Source organism: Pinus tabuliformis, chromosome 5_1 (genome assembly GCF_031772625.1).
Source record: "Pinus tabuliformis cultivar Carrire ecotype Pingquan chromosome 5_1, CPIR1, whole genome shotgun sequence".
Lineage (NCBI taxonomy): Eukaryota > Viridiplantae > Streptophyta > Pinopsida > Pinales > Pinaceae > Pinus > Pinus tabuliformis.
Window position 1 is genome coordinate 526,972,918 of NC_142305.1, and position 24,148 is coordinate 526,997,065.

Sequence of the window (24,148 nt, forward strand, 5' to 3'; positions counted from 1 at the left end):
TTTATTTTAATAATAAAAATATGAAATTGTTAAACTATCTTATTAATATTAATGTAGAAACAAATAAATATATATTTTATATTTTTATTTATTTTAAATAATAAAAATATAAATGTTAAAAATTTAATTTAAGTTTCTGTAAGCTATATCATTATCATTATCATGCGTTAAAAAAGTGTAATCAAATTACAAAAATTCAACCTTTCAAAAAAAATATAAAATTATTATTACTATTATTTAATGTCAAAAAATATTAATGATCATGAACCAGCTCAATTGGCATCCCAATCTTCAAGTCTGGGTAGGCCAAAATCCTGAGGAATTGATGTGAAACCATCGTCGATTATTCAAGTTTCGAGGGAGGTGGCTGAAAAGGACGCCGGAGGCAAAATGCCCAAATGGAGCTGGCTCAGAGATCTCTTCAGTTGGACGAAATCAGTCAACACTCAAGGAGCCTCCAGAGTCGCAGCAGCCACTGAAACGCCACCAGAAACTGCATGTAATAACACATTGCAGCAGAAAAAGAAGAAACCCATTGTTTCTGTTGACCAGAAGGGCAATATCAGAGTTCTCAAGGTGGTGGCCATATGCGGTTCCCTCAGGAAGGCTTCTCACAACCGTGGCCTTATTCGTACTGGTAAGTTCAACACTCAAATACTGATAGTTTTTCTCAGATAACAACGGCCATGTTTTTGGATGTTGTAAGCATGTAGCTCTTGCCTTGTGACTGTGTCGGGTACTTGGTGACGGGCTTTCCCCGGTTTTGGCAGCCATTGAAATAGTCGAGGAGTCGATTCCGGGCATGGAGATAGAGCTGATAGACATCAGCAACCTTCCCTTTCTGAACACCGATCTTGAAGTGGATGGTCGGTTTCCAGATGTTGTGGACAGCTTCAGAAAAAAATTCCTTGATGCCGATTGTATACTCTTTTCTTCTCCAGAGTACAACTATTCTGTGACTGGTCAGTGACTGCATTTTCTCCAGCTTTTGGGTTTCATTGTATTTATTTTGAATTTTTCAATTTCGTCAGATACGGGTATTTACCAGGGAGTTTGATCTAAGATTTACCCATGTGAGATCAGTTCTATTCTGTGGAAGCTGGTGTCATGGTCTCGAACTCAATGCTAAGTTAATCACGTTTGGTTTAATTTTGATTTTGACTTGGGATGCTCGGGACTTAAATTTAAATCAATGCCCTTTAGGCACCCACGGTACTACCATGTCTTGAGAGGTCACCACAAGCAGCTTCTGAGTTTTTCGTCATTACGGTCTAGACCCTTTGTGATTTCATCTGTAGTTGTCATGTTGACCCAGGGCACTCCCTAAATCAGCCTCCCCACAAAGTTCCAACAGAGGCTGAAAGATAAAAGCCCTTAGTCTTGTTGAGAAATATAGTGCGGACAGGAACTTCTGTACATGTTCAGTGCTAACGTGTTGAAAGTGGTTTGAGATATTTTCGAAACTTGTTGGAAGAGGCTTGAAATACGCGTTGGAAGTGGTTTGAGATATTTTCGAAACTTGTTGACAGTGGCTTGAAATATTTCAAAATTCAATTTAGTTTAAGAAATGAAAAGTCTTAAATTTAGTTGTTAAGATTAACTATATTTCATACATTAATGACTTAGATTAGAATTAATCTCAATTGTAAATCTCACTCAGAGATTAGGGTTTCAACAAAAAGTGTAAAAGCAAGTCAAGATAGAGGAAGCAGACACATTTTTGGTCAGATGAACAACTAGAAAAGAGCAAGAGAGCAGGGCAATTCAGAAAAGAGGCAAGTTGTACAGGTAAAGTCTGTACAGCAGGCTATAAAGCAGTGGTCATACAGTCCATAGAGTGGAGCCATACAACTGGTTTCTATTTTGTACCTCTCGCAGGAAGGTCATACAACTCAGTTTAGCGTGACTTAATAACCTTGCAGCTGCTGGGATTTAGCACATTGTGGAGGTTTCCTTGTGAGTTTTTTTAAAAGAATGGAAGCTCATTTTGAAGGAGAAGTTATCAATGTATTTTGAAATTGTTTTATGGTTCTGCTATTTAAATTTTTTCAGCTATGCGTGATAGATGCCATGTTTTGAGTTTTAATTTCTACAATAATTAAATTAAACAATCGTTTGAGTTTTAATTTCTACATTAATTAAATTCAACAATTTACTTGTTTAATTGAGATCATAAGGACAACAGGCATCTAAGATTGACATTTCTTCATGGCATTAGAGCTAGTTGTTTGATTGGGATTCTCAAGGATTTATCGTGTTAGACCAACTGCTAAAAAGAAGGACCAACAATTAGAGGGTTTCAGTTTTATTTATTTTAAAAGCTAATTTTTAGATCTGGAAGTTTGTGTAATAGATCTTAGAGATGGCATTGGTCAACCTTAGGTTTCTGAACAGATTGGGTGGTGCCTCAAATTTCTTGTCATGGAAAGTGAGGGTTACATTTTTACTAGAAGAGTATGATCTCTAGGATATTGTCAAGGATATTATGCCTTTGCCTATAGATTCACAATAGTTGGCAGCTCACAAGAAGAAGAAAGTCTGGATCAAATGGATGATCCATAAAGGATAATTTGATCCCTCATATATCTAAAAAGAAGATGACAAAGGAAATGTTTGACGCCTTGGTAAGCCTCTACTAGAGTGAAAACATAAACAAGAAGATGATATTGTAGAACAAAACTAAGATCCTTAGAGATGACCTGATCAGATTCAATCATTGTTTTTTAATTTTATTTTTTTATTTAATATCCTTTTATTCCATGAAAAATATCTTTATATTTCATATGAGGAATATACATATTTTAGTCGTTGAGGGACTACTTAGACTCAACAACATTACAACAATGCTCATCATGTCACTTGTGCGAATTGACCCTAGGTGGGGAGATGACAATCAACCCTCCTAGTCACCTAAGATAAACCCAATTAATAGATTCAGTCACTAGTTGATTTTTTAAGGTCACGCAGATTTGGGATCGACGTGCAACAATTGGGGAGAAATTTACGGATGTAGAGCTAGTGAATATGGCATTGAATGGATTACTAGTTTCATGCCATTTGTGAAAGGTAGTTGTGCTTGAGAGAACCTTTCTAACTTTGAAAAGCTTTGGGATGACCATATCTAGGAGGAGACTTGGATGGAGTCAAAGGTTGGCAAGAAGCGTGGTGATGAGAACCAAACTCTATTTTGTTAGTGAAGTAAGCACAGAGGTAAAAGACCCAACAATGGCAAGGGAAAGAGTGAGGAGTCAACTCACAACTTAGAAAGGAGGATTTGAGTAAGATCAAGTGCTTCATTTGTCATAAGCATAATCATTATGCATCACAATGTCCAAAGAAGAAGGGTAAAATAAAGTAGTAGCAGGAGTAGGTAGCATCCTTTGTATAAACTTAGATGAATAAGTTTATTGTTCAAGAAGGTTTTTTTAATGATATCTTGTGTTTTTATGAACATGATTTTGAGGAATGTGGGCTATGTGGACAATGGGGCGTTTCATCATATGACATTAGCATGATAATTATTTTTTAGTTTGAAGAAGCAGGACTTAGGAGTATAGGTTGTGCTTAGTGATGATATCAAGTACTCAGTATGATGCAGGAGCATGTGACTTGGAGGGAAAAATCTTCAAACTTATTCCAAAAATCCAAAAAAAATCTACAGGCAAAGGAGTGGGGTCCTTTAGCCATCAATTTCCATGCTTTTCTAGTTTAGCATAGGGATAGAATCTAAGGATAAGATCATTTTGTAATAATTGTTGTATGGATAAGCTGTAGTGGAGGTTCTCGAGGGGGATGTCTCGTAGAACTGTTAGTCATAATAACTAAGTTTCTGTTTTAGGAACTGGTTGCTAAAATGAACCAGTAGATATGTAATTGGCATGCTATTGTAAAGGGATTAGGACCGAGTGGGCTTTATCTCTTATTTTAAAAAGGAAGGACATCTCTGTATGGTTGATCCCGGAGACATTGTGATCTTCAAAACTCTCTCTGTGCATCTGAACTTACGGTTCTTTGTTAACTGGTATTTGTATGTGTATTTGGTTGCGGTTCTTTTCTTCTGAACCTTGTTAATGGTGATTCGGCCTTGTTTTTCCTATTAATACTTGCTTTAAGCTTGTTGGTGTGGTTTTCCCTTATATCGGCACACCCTGTTTCCCTTATAAGCATTGTTGAGTTCCGCAAGCGGAAACTCTGTTTTGCACAGGAAAACGTGAAAAGACTTAGCCTGAATGAAGTTTTGGACCTGAAATCTTATTAAATCTGGCTCATACCCGTATCGGGTCCGAACCATTATCGCATCATAAGGACCACAGTGGAGCGGGAAGGACCTTTGGAATCGCCGAAGTCCGAAACTCTGATAGCTCGGACCCGAAATACTATAGAGTAGGGTGGATAAGTTGTCGGGTCTGCGAGGCTTATCGCATCACAAGACCGGAGCGGGAGGAACCTAGCATTGGAGTATTGAAATCGCCGATAGCGATTGCCGAGAGCTCACGTGTTATCGCATCGGGGAAGGGCTATCGGAAGGCCGATAGTTAAAGTGCCGATAGTGTTAATGCGTATAGCGCATTTCTTTGAAAACCTGCGCCGATAGTGTATGTCTGGGTATTAATATTTCCCTTTGTAAACCCACCGATAGTGTAATTCTTGGGAATTAGCACTACGACCGTTTATAACTGCCGATAGTGTATTTTGTAATTCCTATGGAATTATGGTTCCGATAGTGGAAAAGAAGCTTTGTTGTGAAATTTGTTCCCGCTAACAAGGGTTGGGGTGATTTAGAAGGAAAACGTGATGATTTTAGGAAAAAAGGGAAACTTATGAAGCAGTCAGTCTAACAATAGATGACTGATACACCAATTGAAGCAGAAGGAGAAATTCAGCCAGAGTTAGAAGAAATTATATCAGGTTTCGGTCGTTTGTCTATATCGCCTGCACCCAGGCCACCATAGTAGCAGGAATTAATACTATTCCCTTCTAGCTCGAGTTAGGTAACTCTCTAGACGTTGACAATATCTTGCATTTTCCAGGTCTCAAGAAGAATTTTCTTCTAGTTTTGGGTATGGAGGATAAGGGCTTTGTAGTGGAGTTGAAGGGCCAACAAGTCCTCATCAAGCAAAAGGAATTTAGTCCAGATACAGCTCGAGTCATAGGGTTTTGAGAAGGTAATCTTTACAAGTTGTAGGGAATGTTAGACTGTGAGTCCCTAGATACTTATAAAGTCTGAGACGACATTGTCATGAGTTGTAAGTCCTTATCTATCGATGAAGTGTTGTTATGATCTAGATCTAGAATGTTCAAATGCATGTACTATAAATTCATATCATGACATCAATACAAGAAGTTGAGAATGGCTTAAGCCTTTTCCATCATTTTTTTTTTCTTTTTTGCTTGCTCCAATTCTTAACAAGGAAACCTATTCAAGCCCTAGTTTCTAGTAACAATGGCTTATGTGAGCTGTGGCATAAGAGGATGGGGCACCTGCATTACAAGGCATTGCTTATTCTGAGGGAGAGTCACAAGTCTTCTAGAGTTCAGTGTTGAGTAGCATGGAGTATGCGAAGGGTGCATGCTTTGTTAAATTTCCAATATCAGCCAGATCTATTTTCTCACGACAATTTATTTTATCCTCGACAATTTATTTATTTACCTAAATAAATACTGAATTACTGAAAAATAAAACCAATGGTATTTTTAACTTCTAGAATTAAACATATGCAACAGAAATAAACCAGATAGATCAATCACACATTGCAAATTAAAATCACCCACAATAATTCTCTGTTATTTAATTATATGGAAAATCAGGGTTTTTCGACCCACAAAGATAAAAGGAAAAATGCAAAATCCCAGAACCTGTATCATGGTTCCCTCAGAATGAATTCGACCTAAGGAACTCAGCTTCTAGGAAATCGGCCTCCACATGAAATTGGCTTGGAAAACTCGACCCAAATACTCAGCCAACAACTCGACCTGCACCCTCCATGCATGCTGCATGCCACTGATGTGCACTAGGGAAAACTTTACCCCCTGACAACTCACCTCTTCCAAATCAAATCGATCTCCTTCTGACAACTCGACCTTGCAATCTCCTCTTACTTGACCCTCCTGGATTCGCCCCAATCCACTCACACTTCTCCTTCTTTGTGCTTCTGGTACTCAGAGCCACTCACACTTAGAGAAAATCGCTTTCTTTGATGACTCATTCACTCCACTTGTGTCTTCACCCCCTCGCTAGGGTTCCTTTATAACCTTCATTAAGTCCAAATCCCTACCCTTAATCTCCCTTTTAAAACCATCTTGGAGATCAACGATTGAGATTATATCCAAGTCACTTAAATAATTAAATTATTTATCCTTAGAAAATGACTTAATAGTCCATAATAATTAATTGACTTTAGTTATTGTACTTTTCCTAACTTAGATTTAGGAAAGAAGACATAAATCACTTACTCCACCAAGCAAGCACCTAGAAGAGGCAAATAATGTCTTCCACACGCAAAGACACCAAGCCTATGTAAAAGACCTTTTGAAGCTACCATTAGCTTCAACACTCTCTCCTAGCAAGGAAGGGATTCTCCACCACCCCCAACTTATCTCAGTATTTCATAAACTTTCCCTTTACTACAGGTTTAGTGAGAACATCTGCCACTTGCTCCTTTGTAGAAATGTAGTGCAATCTCACAGTACCCCTTTGGACCTTGTCTCCGATGAAGTGATATCTGATTTCAATATGCTTGGATCGGTCATGTAACACAAGATTCTTAGAGAGCTTAATGCAACTTTGATTATTACAATGGCTCATCGTTGGCCCCATCTACAGATCAAATAGTCCTGCAAGCATCTTGCGAAGCCACACTGCCTCACAACTTGCCATACTCGCTGCCATGTACTATGCCTCTTTTGAACTAAGTGCCACTAACTGCTGCTTCCTGTTGAACCATGAGATCATTGTTAATCCCAAGATGATGTTGATCAGTGGTTGTCATTGATGTCAACCCAAACAACACCAGGGGCTACCTAGATCTTGCATGGGCATTTTGTCTTGACAACTTACTCTATTCTGAGTCAAGGATCTTCTAGATGGATTCTACTCGTCGAGATGTTTCCATTGATATATGGCACACCAAGTAATTCTTCACAGTTTTAGAGATATTCTTATTTGCAGTTAGTGGCCTAAAACCCTATGGGGTTGTGGCATGACACTCATAATTGGTTGTGGTCATTGAATAGTCAATAATTAATTATTTTTTTTTGCTCTTAAAATCCCTCCAACGTTCACTTGTTGAGGACCCTCTCAGCTCAAGACATTCATATAAATAATGACCCTCATATCCTCCTCTAGTAGGGATTTTGTGGCTTCAAACAGGTCATCGTGGCATTTTCGCTATAACTTTTTTCTGTGAAGCTTCAGTAGCTGAAATTAAAACCGAATTTCAGACCTTGGTTTGCTATATTTTCGGAGATATGATTTGAGGAAGTTAGGGTTTTTGCAGGCTCCCGAATTCCATGTCAAACAGGTGACGTTGGGAAAATCGTCATAACTTTCTCTTTGAGAATTGGATTCAAATTTCGTAAATAGTGATAGAAAGAGGACGGACTGTAGTTTCTTGGGTATCGTTTTCAGGGCCGAAGGTCGCAACAATGACACATGGCACTTCGTGCAAGTTCGCTCTACTGAATCAGTCTATAATCAGGGCATCGTGGGAGATTGGGCATAACTCTTTCTTGAAGAATCCAATCTTGATCAGACCTGTGGGGTTGGAAAGTGGACTCAGAGGGCTATCACAGGAGAAATTTCAGACCCTGGAGATCCGAAATTACATAGATACAACAGATTCAATATCGAGCTCCTAGAAGGCAAGAAAAAACATGCATTCAAGGATTACTGCAGTAAGGACCACACATCAACAGTCAAGGGTATGTCTCCTACAACAAGGTATGTATGATTAGTGTTTACATTTGAATTTTGAGTATCATCTTTGACATATGTTTTTGTAGGACAACGTAAGTATATACAGTGTCTCAGTTATATCTCTATGTCTCTATATGTCACAATTGGTTTTTTTGGATCTCCTATTCTTGATACTACACATTTTGTGCTACATATTCTTGATGCTACACCAAGTTTGCTAAATCTATATGATGTTGTAAGTTCATGTTACTTGTCTTGTCATAGTTGATAGAATGGTCTCTGTTGTTGTACTTAGAAGTTAGAACTTGGTCCATCACAAGTCTAGGGTCTGTCATCAGTTTCTATTGTATATATCTTTAGGTCAGTTTTGGATATAGTCTTGCATAGAGTCCAGGCCTATATCAAGAGTGGGAGTCTTTGTTTACTGCTACAACAAGTCAACAACAAAAGTGACAAGCACACTTCAGGTATGCATTGTAATTTTAATTTGTATTTATTCTTTATTATGCACTTACATGTGTTTTGCAGGCAGAGGTAAGTTGAATGGTATTTTGTTTTGTTTTAGGATTTGTTTCGCCGGGCAAATTTTGCATGCAGGTAGAAGAAGATTCAAGTGCAACTCCAAGCAAGAATTCAAGAGTAGAAGTATCAAACCAAAGGAAGCATTGCAACGGGACATCCTTTGAAGACATGACAAACAGCCGTATATTGTGAAGAAGTGTCAAGGCCAAGAGTCATCATTGTAAAGTTGTAAAAGAGTCATTTGTAAAAGTGTCATGATTGGAAGAGTCATTATTGTAAAAGAGTCAATTTGCCTAGAGTCGAAAAGGCATTATTGGGAGGTATAGGAGTCTCTATTGGGATGATGTCATGGTTGGGTTGCAGGTCATAGTGTGATTGGGTGTTCGGTCAAAATCATTGTAAATCATATTGTATCGTGGATCGTTGTCCCTGGTACGGGAATCCACACTCTTGTCTCATTTCAGTCATTATAGGGTGGCAGGGAGGTGCTAGGCTGGTGCATGAAGTCGCCTATAGGTTGGAGCCTGTGAACACTTTAGGGTGGTAGGTTGGTCTAGGGTGTTGGGGCATCCATTCAGTTGATTACTGAAGAAACTAGGGCATTGGGGCATCCATTCAGTTGATTATTGAAGAAACCAGGGTGTTGGGGCATCCTTCCAGTGGGAGTTGGAGAAGAATGCTTTTCTAGAATTCTAGGAAGTTGTTGCTTTCATTTCAGTTGGGCTGAAGATTAAAGAATTTATTAGAAAAGTGTTCGGTGGTTTTTGACTCGGAGGGGGTTTTCCACCTAAAATTCTTGTGCCTACTGTGTTCTTTTATTTACTGTTATTACTACATAAACATTAATAATAATTGAAAATTAACTAATGCTCTGAAAAGATTTAAAAGTGCTAATTGCTAAGGAATACTGATTCGCCCCCCCTCTCGGTATTTCCAACAAAGATATCCAAAGGTCAACAGTGGACAACCTTAGTTATCATCCAATATCCATGATTTACCTTAAGAGAGTCCATGGTTTGACTCCATAAGCCTAAAAAATTAGGAGGCACTAGTCTTAACTCCCATTAATCAATCCTTAAAATTAAAATTTATCTTTTCATTTATTGTTTTAGGTTAAATTAGGGTTTGTATGCAATTGTCCTAATTTTTCAACCATAATCAGGCTAGACATCTAGGGTTTAGCTAGCATATTATCATAAAAAATATATCTCATTGTCATTTACTGCATTGCTAATTGAAGTTTCAGCCCTTTAGGGCCTGACATTATTCAGAAATGTAATGAGTTTTAGTCTTCATAATTGTTGTACTCATTTCAATATGTATGCTATGTAACAAACAATAAAAGAAAAACAAAAAACTTATTATTATTAAAGAAAGGGTTTCAAGCTCATTATTGGTGGTCTTCTAGGTAAAAGCATGTTCTCCATGCTTCTAGGGTTTGTTAGGTCTTAGGATTTATTGTCACGAGTCAAAGGAGTTAACATCATGTTTATAAGACCCTTCCGGGCAAAATGTAATTGTGTAAAAATAATTTATTTTGAGTCTAGAAAGTTCTGGAAACTCCTAGAGTACAAGTCAACCCTGGCAACATCAAGTCGGCCTAAAGGAGGGAATTCGACCCCTTGAGAAGGCAATATAAAGGAGCAATTCGACCTCATTTGGGATACACACACACAAGTTCGATCTATCAAGAAATAGTTCGGTCTGTAGCTGGGAGGAGCAGAAAGGAGAGCGAAGGTCTAGAAGAAGCTGGGAGGTCAAAATATCACGTTTTTGGGTTCTATCTCTCACACGTGCGAAGATCTAGGGTTTCTGATGTTGCAGAAGGAGGCCAAAATTGCAGGTTCGAGTTGCGGTAGGACTACGTGCAAAATCTTGTAGCTGAAAGAGAGAAAACCCTGTATTGACCTCGTTGACCTTGGGAGAGCTAGCTTGCTCTAGGAAGGTCTCAGGAGGATGCTGGATTAGGGTTTCCAGAGAAGCTGTAAGGACAAAGTTGCAGGGTTGAAGTTGTTGGACGAGTAGTATTGAAGCTGGTAGGTCGAAGTTGCAGTTTGAAGCTAGTTGGTGCAAGGGCCGACTTGGTACTTGGAGGAGGACTTGGTCTAGGGTTTGGGTCTTTGTATCTCATTTGAAGCAAATTTTAAGAAAAGAAGAGTTTTTGGGTTTTCCCCTGGAGGGGTTTTGCCCTGGCTGAGAGCCTACATTTGTGTCCTCTTTTTGTTATTGTTATTGTTCTTGATATTGTTTGATGAAAGATCTAACTAGAGAAGTTAAAGAAGATAACTAAAGATTCACAAGCACTATCAAGGTTAAGGAAAAATAAGATATAATAACTATTGCTTTACATCTTCTAACAACATCTTGTATTGTTGGGGTTGTTATATGCCTTTTATATTTCTGAAAATAATTGTTCATAAAACCCTAGTTTGATTCACATTTCAGCCCTACCTTGGTTGCATGTTTATTTGTTTGAAGGAAGATTTATTTCTATTGTTGTGACTTGATATATTGTTGAAGATTGTCATCTTTCACACAAGTTTTACATAGCCATAGATTTTTCTTTTAATTATAGTGTTTGGAACGTTGATGTTTGTAATTTAGGCAAGTACTTTTGCACAAGTTTAAGTGTCTAGATATGTGGAAGTTGCCTAATTGACCCTTAACCTTAATTAGTGAAGTAATTGAATTTTATAGGATAAAATGAGTTAATCTAACAAAATGCAAAGGTTATTTGCATTAGCGATTTAGATGAATCTCAACCGTTCATCTTAAGTGATGTTGAGTTCTAATCTCAACTGTTAATCACTTTGGAGATTAGGGTTGTGGATTTGGTCAACTCATAAAGGGAAGGCTAGGCTAAGTGAGAAGACATCATCTTGAGTACAAGATTGTGAGATAGTAAGATCTCAGTGATTGGGTGAAGGTGGTCTCCCATCCAAGTGTGCAGGGTCTGAGAAAGACTGTAAAGGGCAATAAGGGAGAGGGATCCAGATCAGCCAAGCAAGATTTTAGAGGGTTTGACCAGCTAGATCATTTCCATGTTTTGTTGTATTTTTATTTTTCCTCAAAGGGCCATTATCCTAGGAAGGGAGCCTTTGTATGTTGTAAATCACTGTTAATGAAAAAACAAATTTTGAAGGGCAAAAATTATGTGTGCATGGGTGTGAGGTTGGTGTGGCTAATGCTTGTTTTAACTGTTGTCTATTTTTTACATGTTAAAATCTCAGTTGTGCTTTTTATTCAGTAGATCTTTGTAATAATTTGCTAGGAAATAATTAGCTAGGTTGTTGGGGTTAGAAAATTAACATGCTATCATAACTTCGTCTTTGAAGACCAATCTCTGAAATTGCACACAAGTGGCTGAGATTGCAAGGCCATATAAGGACAGTCATACGTGGGCGGATTAATGATTGTATAGTGTAGGGTTGTATGCGCAATAGAAGAAGTTGGCCTTACATTGGTTAGCCGCTAGAAAGAAAAAACTGTACAGAGGTTGTACGATTGGTAATGTCAACGACAAAATGCAAAATAAAAAAAAGAAGGGGCAATTCGACAGGTTTGTTAGATGCAGGGAACAAAAGTAGCTACTAAAGAATAGGGTAGGGGCTGCCACCATGGAAAGGACGCATGGGTGTCAAGAATTTTGTAGTTGCTAGAGCGTATGATGATTGTATGAGTGGCAGACTGCAATGAGAAAATGTAGTGAATGAAGTTGTACAAAGCCACCAGAGCCAACAGTTTCCAACAACCTTATAGGAGGTGACAAGTTAGAACAAAGTGAAACAGGGACATAGGAACCACACAGGCTACGTGTAACGATCACAAAGTATATAGGTGCCAACAAAGTTACTAGTGTAGCCAACAATTATTGGTGGGGTTCAGTCTTTAGAGAGAGATGCAGAATGTTGATTTGGGGTAGCATTGGATGTGCTCTAGCCATGAAAATTGGTGGAGAGGCTAAAGCACATGAGATCTCCAAGACCTAGAAATGGTTTGGGCAGATTCTACCCTGTTAAGGAGATATTAAAATAATTAGTATTTTTAATGGGTATTAATATAAAACTGGGTTAGAAGGTTCTAAATGACATGGATCAAGCCAAATCTAATCTTAGCTGTTGATTAGAGATGTAATCTCGGTCGTTGAAGGACCAACAGGAAAAGTATAAGAGGAGGCTTGAGGGTCAGTTGGAGAACACACCAGAGTGATCAGTCATTCGATTTTCTAGAGCGGGGTTTGCTAAGAGAAATTGAATCAGTGACCAGTTGCAGCGAGGGGTAGTGAGTACGAGACAGGGAGACAGAGATAGTGCCGAGAGACCAACGTAGAAGCAGAGAGAGGCAGACACTGAGCTAGAGGGAGCCATGTAGAGGCAGAAGGGACCGCGTAGAGGCCAGAAGGGCCTGCGTCATCCATGCAGAGGTTGCAGGAGTGACGCAGAGGGCCATAGAGGTTGCGCAATGCCTCAGAGGGTTGACGCAAAGGGTTTCAGGCTGACGCAGAGGCCAGAAGGGCTGATGATGAGCTTCAGATTGTGCTAGAGAGGGTTTCGTGGGGTAGACTTTCCGAATATCTGCTTCGGAATAGAGAGGTATTATTGTCGGATTATTTTCTCTGTCGGGTGAGCCGGTTTGGTACCCAGTTGTACTCAGAAGACTGCATAATAAAATAAACCCTCATAATTGCTGCACCGGTTTTCCCAAGTTGGGTTTTTCCAGGGACGTGTTGTCCAAAAGTAACGGTGTCACTTGTGTGTTTGTCTATTTCTTTCAGCTGTTGATCTGTAGATGGTTGAGACTGTATTGTGTTTATTTCAGTATTTATATGGTTAAATAACTTGTTCGTAATTAACAAGTAGGCAAAATAAACCGGAGAATATAGATAAAATTTCTAACGGGTAATACTTAGAAATTTCAACATGGTATCAGAGCGTTGTAGAGCACAGGGGAGCTGAAGGCACCAACTGAATCAGAGGATCTGCAACAAAAACAACTGTCCCGAGTGACAGAAGCTGTTCCTAGCAGAAAGCACTAGAGAAGAGTTGACGCAGAGGGCCTGCGTCATCAGTTCGAGCCAGTCAGCGCTGAGGCAGAGAGGGTCAGATCAGACCTACATAGTGCCTGGTCATCTTTCTCAGCCAGTAAGGATCGACGCTGTGGCTAGGAGGTGCAGATTCAACTGTTGTTGGGATTGCCCAGAGCTTAGAGGCTTAGTTCTTTAGTTGCTGGGGCATAGGAAGCTGTGGGCCGATTGCGAGGAGTGAAGCTGGTGGGGTGCTGTTGCTGCTGAGACAAAACAATACTTAACAGGGCAAAACCAAGGTAGAGGGAGTCGCTACCTAGGCAGATTTCTAGCCAAGAAATCCATATCAATGTTGCAGGTGCATAGGAGATCAGAGAGGTGCGATTCGACGGTTGGTAGACGGATTTCCAGGAGGGAAATCGAGACTCAGAGGGAGTCTAGCAGTGAACTTCTAGGAGGGAAGTAATAACTCAGAGGGAGTTGAAGAGAGAATTTCCAGTGGGAAGTAGAGACTTGGAGGAGTCGAAAGGAAGAGCAGAGAGATGGCCATGAATGGAATGAGGGATTAGGACAGGTTGGACGGGGCGTCCAACTTTGTAGTTTGGAAGGCCAGGATCCTGTCCATTCTAGATAGACATTGCATCAAGGCCTTCGCCTTGAGAACAGTGGCTATCCCAGTTGACCTAGCTGACAATGAAAAGTACGAGGAAGCAATGGCCAAGGCGAAATGCATAATCCTTGATGGGGTCAAGGATCATGTGGTCTAGAATATTGCCGAGAAGGAAACGACAAAGGAAATGTGGGACACCTTGAAGACATTGTATCAACATACTTCCGTTCAGAGGAAGATGTTACTTGAGAATCAGTTGCGGCCATACCAGATGCAGAAGGGGGAGTAGATATATCACTTCTTCGGTAGATTGAAGGAGATTCGGGACCAACTGACTTCCATAGGGGCCACGCTGGATCAGGAGTTGATGGTGAGAACCGCTCTAAACGCAGTCTCAGGGGAGTAGGAGACATTCGTCCAGAGCATTCTGGGCAGGGCGAATCTTCTAGATTGGGAAGAATTGTGGGTGACTCTTTGCCAAGTAGAGATAAAACAACTGTCCAAGATGGGAAGCAGTAGCAAAGGAGTTCAGATCAAGAAATAAGAGGAAGAGGATGCGGCTCTGGCATTTGTGGGGAAGCAGGAGAAGAGGAAGAAAAAGGACCTCTCTAAGATTAAGTGCTTCAACTGTGGGGAATTGGGACATTATGCGAATCAGTGTCCGAGGAAGAAGAATAAGGGAGAGGCGTCTGACTCCAAGGTAGTGCCAGTGAAGGCAGAAAAGGAGGTAGAGGAGGATGAAAATTGTGCCATGAGTGCTCATGTGCCTTTAGAGAAGAGGTGGGGAGACATAGAGTTGTAGTCAGGAAAACTATAGGCGATGAGGGGCAAGATCCTTGAGGTACCCAAACTCTTAGATTATACCTGGCTACAGGAGCCTCGAAGTGAGAGTAGCAGTATGGCAGATGTCAGTAGAAACAGATGCAGATGAAGCGGCAGAGAGTGCTACAGTGCAGTAGTCCCGAGTAGCGCAGAGGAGGTTGTAGCAGTGCAAGAGACACAGAGGAGGTTGCAGCAGTGCAGGATGGCAAAGAGAGGTTTGTAGCGGTGCGAGAGGCAGGGAGTTGTTGCAACAACACAGAGGCAATGGAGGGAGCATGAGATAGCAACAGAGAGAGCTTCAACATCGGGAGTGTTTCTAGCCTGATAGGGATGTCAGTACTTGGGTGGATCAGTTACTTACTTCTCAGTGACTGAGTTGCCGTGCAATAGCAGTTAGTAGTAGCACGATGCAACATGATGAGAGGGGGTTGCAGTGTTGGGAGAAAGGACCAACAACAACACAGATGTAGAGAGAGCTGCTGTATGGATGCAACAGTGGCAGTGGCAGGGCCATGGGCAACAGTACAGGTTGCAACAACACAGGTACTGATGTTGTATAATCAGGGTGATGCTCAATGTGGAGTATTACTAGAGCACAGTCCTTGCTAAGAGGGAGTGTTGATTTGGGGTAGCATCAGAGGTGCTCTAGCCATGAAAATTGGTGGAGAGGCTAAAGCACATGAGATATCCAAGACCTAGAAATGGTTTGGGCAGATTCTAACCTGTTAAGGAGATATTAAAATAATTAATATTTTTAATGGAGTTCCTAAGTCTAAACTTAGGAAAAATAAAATATTAATGGGTATTAATATAAAATTGGGTTAGAAGGTTCTAAAGGACATGGATCAAGCCAAATCTAATCTTAGCCATTGATTAGAGATGTAATCTCGGCTGTTGAAGGACCAACAGGAAAAGTATAAGAGGAGGCTTGAGGGCCAGTTGGAGAACACACCAGAGTGATCAGTCATTCGATTTTCTAGAGCGGGGTTTGCTAAGAGAAATCAAATCATGGATCAATTGCAGCGAGGGGCAGTGAGTACGAGACAGAGATAGTGTCGAGAGACCAGTGCAGAAGCAGAGAGAGGTAGATGATGAGCCAAAGGGAGCCACGCAAAGGTAGAAGGGACTGCGCAGAGGCCAGAAGGGCCTGCGTCATCCACGTAGAGGCTGCAGGAGTGACGCAGAGGGCTGTAGAGGCTGTGCATTGCCGCAGAGGGTTGACATAGAGGGTTTCGGGCTGATGCATAGGCCAGAAGGGCTGACACTAAGCTTCAGATTGTGCTAGAGAGGGTTTCATGGGGTAGGCTTTTCAAATATCTGCTTCTGAATAGAGAGGTATTGCTGCTGGATTATTTTCTCCGTCAGGTGAGCCGGTTTGGCACCTAGTTGTACTCAGAAAGACTGCATAATAAAATAACCCTCAGAATTGCTACACCGGTTTTCCCAAGTTGGGTTTTTTCGGGGACGTGTTGTCCAAAAATAACGGTGTCACTTGTGTGTTTGTCTATTTCTTTCAGCTGTTGATCTGTAGATGGTTGAGACTGTATTGTGTTTATTTCAGTATTTATATGGTTAAATAACTTGTTCGTAATTAACAAGTAGGTGAAATAAACTGAAGAATACAGATAAAACTTCTAACGGGTAATACTTAGAAATTTCAACACATAATGTATTAATCAAGGGTTTGGTAGTAGTTAAAAGTTAAAACATTTATGGGTATTTTAAAGTACCTAAACACAAATCCACGAGGAGATCTATAAACCAAAAAAACTATTTATTTTTTCTTGTGGGTGCTAGAAGGAATTAGCGCAAGGTAGTAATTATTAACTTTAGAGATGGAAACAATTAGTTATAGATTTGAAGATAGGTTGTATGGAGCATCTACCTTGGAAGGCAAGGGTTACCTTGTTGCTAAAAGAGAATGACATTTGGGAGATTGTTGATCATGTCATGTCCCCAATAATTAATTTTGCTAAGTAAAATCTTCATTTTTCCAATTTTGTCATTATAAAGTATTATAAAGTATTTTGGCAAATAAAACTTAGGAAAAGTGGGTTGAGGAGCCACTCACTTTATTTTTGGAGAAATAAACATTAGAGAAAAGGAAATAATTTTTGGTTAAGTGGAATGTGGGGACCACCAAAAAGAGAAATTCGACCCCCTTGAGAAATTCGCACTAGGAGAAGGAAAGAGAAAGGAAGGGAGTTCGAACTTGTGGAGAGAGGGGACCACCCAAGGTGAAAGGGACCAACATCTATAAATAGCACATGGGGGCTCCATTTTTGCATCTTTTGCTCATCTATTTTCTGAAGATCAAACTCTCTCTTGGAGGATGTTCAACACAAGAGGAGAAGAGCTATTTAGCTCAAGAGTTTCGAGTGAAACTCTCCCTCATTTCAGAGAACTTCGAGTGTCTCCCTAGTGAGGCCTTGGGGAATCTATCTCGGGATTTCCATTGAGGTTTATTGCAGATATTTCACGTAGATATTCGCACTATTTGGGCGCAAAAGAAAAACCACAAAGATTATTTGGTGCAACTTCCTTTTATTGCAGGTTCCAGGCTTTTGGAAGTGGATTTCCTTTGGCCGGAGGAGAAGATTGATATCAAATTTCAGAGCTAAAGCATAGATATTTTACTGGGCCAAATTTTTCTCTTCGAAGGCTTGCGCAGGGGCTAAGAAACAAAATTTGCGCAGAGATTTAGAGTTGGAGATTTAGCTAAAGTTTGGGCTGCAAAATTAGTTTATTTCCGGAGAAGATTATTGCAGAAGATTTCCAACCATTTCTTGAGGGGATTTGGGATTATTTGTTGCAGTGATTTAGTTGGACAACTAGTGTTGCAGGAAACGTCCCCCAGATCAAATGTCGGATTCGCGACCTATACAGATTTGTGGGTGATCTGGCCTCGGAATCGCGGATCGGGCCGAAAAAACGATTCTTGGTCTGTGGGAACCGTACATCCTGATCCACAGTTCCGTACGTCCAAGTCGCGGCTCCGGGGCCAAATCACTCATGGATCTGCCGCGGATCGGGACCAACTCCGGGCAGATCCTAAGCGGTTCTAAGGGCCACCGACTGGTTCTGCGGGTTGGACCCACTAAAATAATTTTATTTATTTATCTTTTGCTTAATTGTGGTTGGGGGTGGGTTTAGCTTGGGTTAGGGAAAAGAATGAGGGGAATAAAACTCCTTTTCTCCCCTCATTTGCTCACTCTTTTATTTTTGGAGAGCTTGGAGAAGAGAGGAGAAAGAGAGGAGAAGAGAGCTTGGAGAAGAGAGACTTGAGGAGAGCTTGGAGGAGTGAAGGAGGAGGAGCTAGGAGCAGTGAAGGAGGAGGAGCTTGGAGGAGTAAAGAAGGGCTTCCATCTACAAGAGCTAAAGAGGTAAGTGCAAACCCCAAACTCCCTCATTTTGTCATTGTTTTTTGTATTTTTTCTCCTCCCTCTCCTACTCTTTCCCATTCTTTCTTCTTGCTCATTTAATTGCAGGTTGTCCACCACCTATATTCATATTCCAAGATGGTGTTCTTTTGGCTTCTATGTATCATTCCACTTTTGGTTTTCATGATGGCAAGGGGGAGTAGGAATAGAAGGGAAGAAGAACAAGAGGATAGTGGTCCCCATATGAGTGACCCAATGTATGATGAGGAGGAAGGGTTTGAAGAGGAAGGGGATGAACCTAAAGAGAACATTGAAACACTAGAGGGGAACCTGCAATGACACTCTTGTGGAACTATGTGACCAAACTTGAAAGGGGAAGAGGTGGTGGAAGCTACAAGTTTTTGTGCCCTCATGGTTGTCATGGAGGAAAACCATATAGTGGTTCATATACCCGTGTGAGGAGGCATCTTTGTGGGGTGTTGGATAGTGATGACAAAAAGGGTGTCGTGGGGATACAAATTTGCCCAAACATTTCAACTGAACAAGGAAGAAAATACATCCAAATAGAGGAGGCTACACAACAAAAAAACAAGAAACAAAAAGCTCAGCCTGAATCAAGTGCAACCTCTAGATTTGGTAGCTCATCTCCTCATGGTAGTTCTGCAACCTCTGGAAGTAGATGAACAATAGGGGATTTCCTGAATGTTGCTGGGAGGGATGATGTGGATGAAAAGATAGTCTGATTTCTTTGTGCTTGCGGTGCACCATTCAATGTGCTTTGCTCTCCCTATTGGCATGTTATGGTTAAAGCCACCAATGAAGCCCCAAAAGGATACAAGAGCCCCAACTATGAGAAAGCTAGAATAATGTTATTAGAAAGAGAAAAAGAAAAGCTTCAAAGAGCTTTGACACATTTGAGAAATGAGTGGGTGGATTGTGGGGTATCCATTATATCAAATGGGTGGACAAATATTATAAACCAACATTTGATAAATGTTCTTGGTGTTTCTGCTAGTGGTGCAGTATTTATTACATGTCATGACTCCTGCTCTGTCAGTGCAACTTCAACTTCCCAAAACATTGCAGATCTCTAATTGCAATCAATCAAAGATGTTGGTCTTAACAATGTGGTTCATTTGATCACTGATAATGCAACAAATAAGGCAACCGGAAAAATTGTTGAGTGTACTCATCCACACATCTTTTGGTCTGGGTGCTTAGTGCACACATTGAACCTTTTGATGCATGATATTATGAAGCATAAAGAATGTGGATGGATTAATGAGCTTTACAAGAGAGGGAATGAACTCATTAAATTTTTCACAGGGCATACAAGGGTAAACTACTTTTATGGCACTTACTCCAAGTTGCAGTTTCTTAAACTTGCAAAAACAAGATTTGCAAGTTATTACCTCACCTTTAGGCAACTAGTGAAGGTGAGACAAGGTTTAACTAATATGGTGACTTCTGAATCATGGGAGAAAATTAACATTGATAGAGATGGTGCTAATGTAGCCAAGGGCACTATTCTTGACATGTTCTTTTGGTCACAGATTAAATATGTTTTGCAATTCACCAAACCAACTTATTACATGATCAAGTTCGCAGATTTGTATCGACCAATAATTGTGAGGTGTATGAGCAAATGTATAGCATGTTGGGGCAGATTAAAGACACTGTTGAGCCTAGAGATATCACCTTGTACAATTAAATTCGTGCAGAGGTGGAAAAACGATGGGATATGCTAAATGTTCCATTGCATGCCATAGCATATGTTCTGACACTTAAATACTATCATCCATCATGGCTTTCAACACCAACACCGGGGAGGGGGGGGAGCAGGATAAAACCACACCTAGATCTAGCGGTTCTATCTAGTTATATGAGAGCATTGGATAAATTAGTCCCTGTTGAGGAGGAGGCTGGCATGGTATGGAAACAGTTGAGCAACTATACGCTTAGCACTAGTCCATTTGTGAGCATGCATGCAATTAGAGATCGAGAGATTTTTTCTTCTCGAGTGGTGGACCATGCATGGAGGTGCTACTCCACTTCTACAAACTTTGGCATTGCGGGTGCTATCACAGATGGTAAACACTTCTTTTGTAGAGAGGTGTTGGAGCTCTTATTCTTTCATCCACAGTGTTAAAAGGAACATGATAAGTTTAGATCGAGCAGAGAGCTTGGTTTATGTTCACTACTAATATGAATTTGTGTGATTGTCCTCTGACACTTTGCAAGCTTTTAAAATTATGTCTTTTGTTCATAATTTATTCACATATGAATAGTCAAATTTTAATGACCTCGCTATGAAAATAATCTGTCTTTTAGAGTCAAGCTGATGATTGAGCGGTAATGTTTCCCTTCCCTTCAGGAAACGTCCTCCTATAGAGAACTCTCACCCTTGAACTAACTCAATTTTACAAAGAGGCGATTGCGCCAATACAAGGAGGACTAAGCAACAAAGGTCCTCGTACTCAAACTTGAGATCAAAAAGCTATGACGGCTTCAAAAAGTCTCTTACATCAACTTCACCATTCTAGAATGTGCTCGCAGGCATCAATGGCTACTGTCAGAAGATAGGCCTCGATCTCAACTTCCCAATGCAACTTACAGATCTAAAAAAGGCCCAATATTGGCCAAGTTATGCCTCAAAAGGCATATTACAAGCACTGATAACACAAATTCCCGAGCTTCATCTTACAACTCCTTCTGCTCTGGTGTAATGGCAAATTATTTTTATAACCCACGAGCAGGTCCTGAGGTCAACCCCGTGGACCTCATGGGATTGGGTTTGGCATTCTTAGCTTTCGTTACAACCAAAGGTATTAAACATAGCAATTGTTATCATTGGTGCAACCATATGTCAAATTTGATATAATAACTATACCATAGTTTTAACAATACATATAACATGGTAGAAAACCATTGGACTGATGGATACTATACCTCCCCGTGGCATTGACATGTTTAACCAAAGTCTTAAACCCCGCGCCGAGTGCTGTGGTAACATATGGTTGTAATAACATTGGACTGGTGGCGTTTGGTTGCAACAAATGTTATCCTCCCGCCATATGTGGCAGCATGTATTAACAATAGTATATATTTGAACCATACGTCCCCACGGTGGCCCATTATAGCATAAGGTTTAAACATAGGCTGGCGGATAATTACAACATAACCAAAGTCCGACGGTGGTATAAAACCTTGACCCGTGGCATGTATTGTTAACATATGATTTGATTACCCCGACGGTTATGTAGCTCCCTGCCCATTTGTTATAACAACTGTAAGCCAACGATGATGTCTTCCATGGCATACAGTTCTAACCTTATACCAACGCTGGCATGTATCGATCCCCGTGGCATATATTAAAAATGGTATTGGAACAACTCCGCGCTATTCGAACTTTGGATCTGGGCATAGCAAATATAACATATAGTTATATCTTAAGGTTGAACATTGATCCGACGGTGTCATATGATATCAACCCATGGCGCATAGTTAACAAACCATTGGACTTTGCATATTTATTAACCTCTGCCATATATATGGATTACTACTTGCTGATTGCTATGTTTGGAGACGCGATATACCAACTTTGGGTGTCATATGATATCAACCCATGGCACATAGTTAACAAACCATTGGACTTTGCATATTTATTAACCTCCGCCATATATATGGTTACTGCTTGCTGATTGCTATGTTTGGAGACGCGATATACCAACTTTGGGGTTGACTGCGCCATTTGGTGGAGACTCTGTTAAGTTGAGAGCGCCGATAGATTGGCCTTTGGGTTTGGCGGGCTGCCGGATATGGTAGGCTCTGCCAACCCTTCCCCCACATTCAATACAACCAAACCATAAATATAATTCTCCGCCTTTGTTGAATAAAACACTGCCGTGGGCTAACGGTAAGATTTTGTGATGTGTTTTCAGAGGTCGTGGGTTCAACCCTGACCTTGGCAGTTTGACCGTTCTGCTTAGTTTGACTTTGACTGCTGTATGACTGCCATGTGTCCAGAGTGCATTTTCTCCCTCATATAGAGGCCATTTTTCAAACCGAATATACCATCGAAATCAACACGATGAGCTCTTCGACTTGGTGCTGGTATCATGAGCATCTAACGCTGTTGACTTTGACTTTTTGCCCATCTTGACCTAAATTTTGACTTTACATAACTTCTTCGTACGAAGTCGGATTTCAGTCGTTCAAGTTGCGTTAGATTCAGAACGACGATATCTACACAATGAGCCTGGGTTCAAATGCATTTGAGACTGTAAAATTTGGAGCATTTGGAGGATCTGCTGCTATCCATGACCATCCTGGTCTCAAAACATCACATTTATGTTCACTACAACTTACGATTCATGTCCCATTACTATGATGATGTAAAGACTAATAATGACCTTAAGGTTTGGGACAAAAATCTAGAGGAGCCCAGTTTGGAGGATGGAGTGTTGCGATTAGAGCAATTAGAGGATGCTCTTATCCAGGATGATGATGATCGAGTTGAGATGCCACCCCCATCTGGTCCCTTGGTTTCCAGGTTCCATGCTTCAACACCAACAATAGGGGCTTCATCTTCATCAGTTCCACAGTCACTGCCACAACTTCCAGAGCCACCATCTTCTTCATTGCCACCATGTGGAGGCTCATGTCTTGTTTGTGGTGGAAGGAGGAGAGATTAGTAGATATATTCGTAGTTTATTACTTTTGTCATAGATTATACTTGTAGACTCCTGTTGTGAATTTGAACTTTTTTGTCTTACTCTTCCTAGTTCAGTGTCTTGGTGGTGGCCAAGTGGCCTATTTTGTAAACATTATTATTTGAATTTTGGACATGACTCATGTTGACACTTGCTCACTTGCTAGATAAATTACTTTAATTTGATGATTCTATCTTCTAAATGTTTTATGTTTTATGATATGCTTAAAAATTTGATGTATGTTTGTAATTGCTAGAATCTAGATGATTGATGCTTGAATAATTAATCATTGATGTACAATGGAATCATGGATGCCATATCTATCTTGATTTATGTTAAAATATGCATGTTTTCATGTCTTCTACAACTAATTTGGTATTTGGGATTTTTTTTGAATATAAATGCAAAATTAATATATATATATATATATATATATATATCTATATATCTATATATATTATATAATATATATATATATTATATATATATATATATAGATAGTAGACGCTTCGCTTTGTAGATTTTTGGGAAATGATGCTTCTGCTTCTCCGCTTCCAAAAAACGTCCCCACTTTGTCCCCGCTTTGTGTAGCGTTGTGGACAATTAAAGAATTTCACACTTTTTAGGGCATTCCAGGTTAGCGAGAATTTGCTGAAAATATTTTTGGGTTTTGTTGGTTTGAGTGTGAGCAGCCTACAACTAATTTTTCAAAATTTTTGGAGCATATTTGAGGGCCAAAATCACAGTCTGCCTCCAGCAGTAGCAACAACAACAATAAATATTTTTGGGCAGTGCGTATTGCCAGATTGAGCCATTTAAGTGGGAGATTTCACTTTATTTTTCACTTGGGTGATGCATGCTTGTAGTAGCAAGCCCAGGTTTCTGTTATTCTACTCCATTTCTACTCAGTTCTAGCTTTGAAGTTTAATAAAATGGCTTAGATTTATGGCTCCTATTCTATGGTTCACTGATTTATACTTGCCTGTGTGAATTTGTGTTAAAGAGTGCAATTAGGGACTAATTCCCTTCCTAGAAGTTTGTTACGAATAAAATATATATAAAAAAATAATGTAAATAATTATAAATAATAACAATCATAAATAATGAATAATTAACTAATAATTTTAGTGTTGAAGAGTCATGTCTCCAAGGACATGACCATTT

The 24,148-nt window shown here is 40.0% G+C and overlaps 1 protein-coding gene across 1 annotated transcript in view; it reads left to right on the forward strand.

Moving 5' to 3' along the window:
• Positions 1-263: 263 nt before the first annotated feature.
• LOC149165851 (NAD(P)H:quinone oxidoreductase-like) overlaps positions 264-24,148 on the forward strand; it is a 103,646-nt gene continuing 79,761 nt past the window's right edge. Inside the window, exons 1-2 of the mRNA XM_089432403.1 lie at positions 264-637; positions 771-962. Coding sequence (XP_089288529.1) covers positions 391-637; positions 771-962 — 439 coding nt within the window. The 5' untranslated portion in view covers positions 264-390. The remainder of the gene's footprint in view (positions 638-770; positions 963-24,148) is intronic.